General features: G+C 40.0%; 1 protein-coding gene across 2 annotated transcripts in view; it reads right to left on the bottom strand.

Moving 5' to 3' along the window:
• The window catches only part of maea (macrophage erythroblast attacher, E3 ubiquitin ligase), an 11,856-nt gene extending 10,217 nt beyond the window's left edge, over window positions 1-1,639 (bottom strand). The window contains exon 1 of one of the 2 annotated variants that reach the window (XM_014001949.1): window positions 1,571-1,639. In XM_014001949.1, coding sequence (XP_013857403.1) covers window positions 1,571-1,639 — 69 coding nt within the window. The other variant, XM_014001950.1, reaches the window with a different exon arrangement.
• Window positions 1,640-2,179: the final 540 nt, after the last annotated feature.

Raw genomic sequence — 2,179 nt, 5'->3', positions numbered from 1 at the left:
ATATATATATATATGACTTCAAGAAACACATAGAGCACTACTACCTTCACATTGTTGGTCGTATTAATAACATTAATTGCAACAAATACTTGTCTCAGGTCACTCACACAAGGTCTGAATTATGTAAATCTGCAATATAGCAATGCCAGGTTGCAAAGGGGCCTACATTGGGGTATCATCTAGCAAATAATTGCCCAAAACTGAACAATAGTGATAATCAAATATCCATTCCTACTTATGCATTTAAATAGGTCATTTTTTAAACCTGCATAATTTTCCCCCTTTAAGTATGAACTGATCTGACATCCACAAGGACAAATCTCCAGCACATACTGTCTTTTAATAGCAATACAGATTAAAGGTGTTCACACGTCGGTGTCAGGCATCACTGCAACATTTTTGTTATTCTGCACAATAAAGGCAAACCTAACAACCACTGCTCTGCTCTATGGATGACTCACATTTGATGCCAATTATAACTATCAGTCCTGTCTTAAAATGGTGCCCATCATCCTCCTCCTGCAGCAGACACATCCCCCCGAACCACCACGGCCGTGCATTTCAGCACACAGAACCGACCCGTTACATCCAGCACCGGCGGCATCCCCCGCAACCAGCCACAACACAAACGCCGCCAAACACACCGATACTCACGGCTGGGCTCGGTAGGACGACGAGCAGCCCGGACGTGTTCGAGCTCGTCTGGCAGCGGTGGCGTCGCAGCGGCGATATGTGGAATCATGGAGGAAGAGCGCGTGTGTGCGGCGGCCGGCTGTGATTTCTCCCACTGGCCATTTTGAAGTGCAGAGAGAGGCGGCAGGAATCTGATGACACTGCGCTTTAAAAAAAAAAAAAAAAAAAGACCCTCACACAGACGAGGACCGCTCCTAACACAGGCAGCGTCCGAGGACACGTCCGTCCAGTCTGGTCCAGCTCGACGTTAATATCGGGTAGGCTGCTCGAGTTGACAGACGCAAAGATGGCCAACAGCACTTTAGGAGCTAACGTTAGCAGGCTAATCACGTCTGCATGCCATTTCTTTTGACGGCTTTTTTTTTTCCCCTGAAAGGACGAGCAACCATGTTTTTTTCAGGCTCGGTTTGGTCTGTGGTTTTGATAACACGTGATTTAAAAATACACACGAATACATATATATTCAATACAATAAAACATTCACAGTAGCGTAGCATTTAGGTYCAATCGCATCTTAAACATCAGCCATATTCTGTGTTAAATGACATGTTCACCTGTTTAAAACACAAAGGCTAAACCGAAGTTGACAGACGAGTTTTTTTGACACCCCAAAGCTAACAAGAAACGCAAATTAATTATTTTTTAAAGTAATACATACTATTTATTAATACGCATTCAACTACGTGATCTTTTCTTTAAATGTCCAGGTAACTGATGAACCTGCTTGAACTAGCTCAGCTAACGTTAGCCTCCCAGCTAAGTTCCTGTCTTCGCTATCTGACAAGCTAACAATTCCGGTTTTCCAAACAGCATCATGCATTCTGGTAACATTTTAAACGCTAGACTATCGATAACTGTCAGTTTCAGTGTTGTTTACCTTCAGGGTGGGATATTCTTGTACTTTGAGAGCCATGGACAGTTGAGATGCTGTCTCCTGCACAGCCATCTTGGTTTTGTGGTTTTCTTGTGGTTGTTTGTGTTTTTTTTTTTCTTTCAACTCAGAATGGCTTCAGTGTTCACTACCGCCATCTAGTGATATGGTGCCAGTATTGTATCAGAGTGTTGTGAGAAACCAACCTGATTTAACATCATTAATAAAAAAAATAAAATATATAATATATATACTACCTTTCCAGTCCCCTGAAATACGTGAAGCTGGTATTAATTTCAAAATAATATGTTTAGGTAACAATATGTTTCATCTGTTATTGCCATCTTTTTAAAATATACAGCCACACGTGAGAAAATTATTACATTCTTTTTTTTATCCAAATTGTACATAAATCCCTTAGAAAAATAAGTAGAAAAAATAGAAGAAAGTATATGAATAAAGTAGTACATGACAGATTGGAGTTTTTCTGTGGTTGATGCAATTTCTTTAGAAATTAGGACAGCTGATGGCCCATACAACAAACTTTTTACAATTATTTTTGACCAATGTGTATTTTTTATTTGAACAAATAACATTAGTACAGTTATATGATTC

This window comes from Austrofundulus limnaeus, unplaced genomic scaffold, assembly GCF_001266775.1.
Source record: "Austrofundulus limnaeus strain Quisiro unplaced genomic scaffold, Austrofundulus_limnaeus-1.0 Scaffold11, whole genome shotgun sequence".
Classification (NCBI taxonomy): domain Eukaryota; kingdom Metazoa; phylum Chordata; class Actinopteri; order Cyprinodontiformes; family Rivulidae; genus Austrofundulus; species Austrofundulus limnaeus.
The sequence above is the reverse complement of the archived record's forward strand: the minus strand, read 5'-3'. Positions and strand labels throughout refer to the sequence as shown.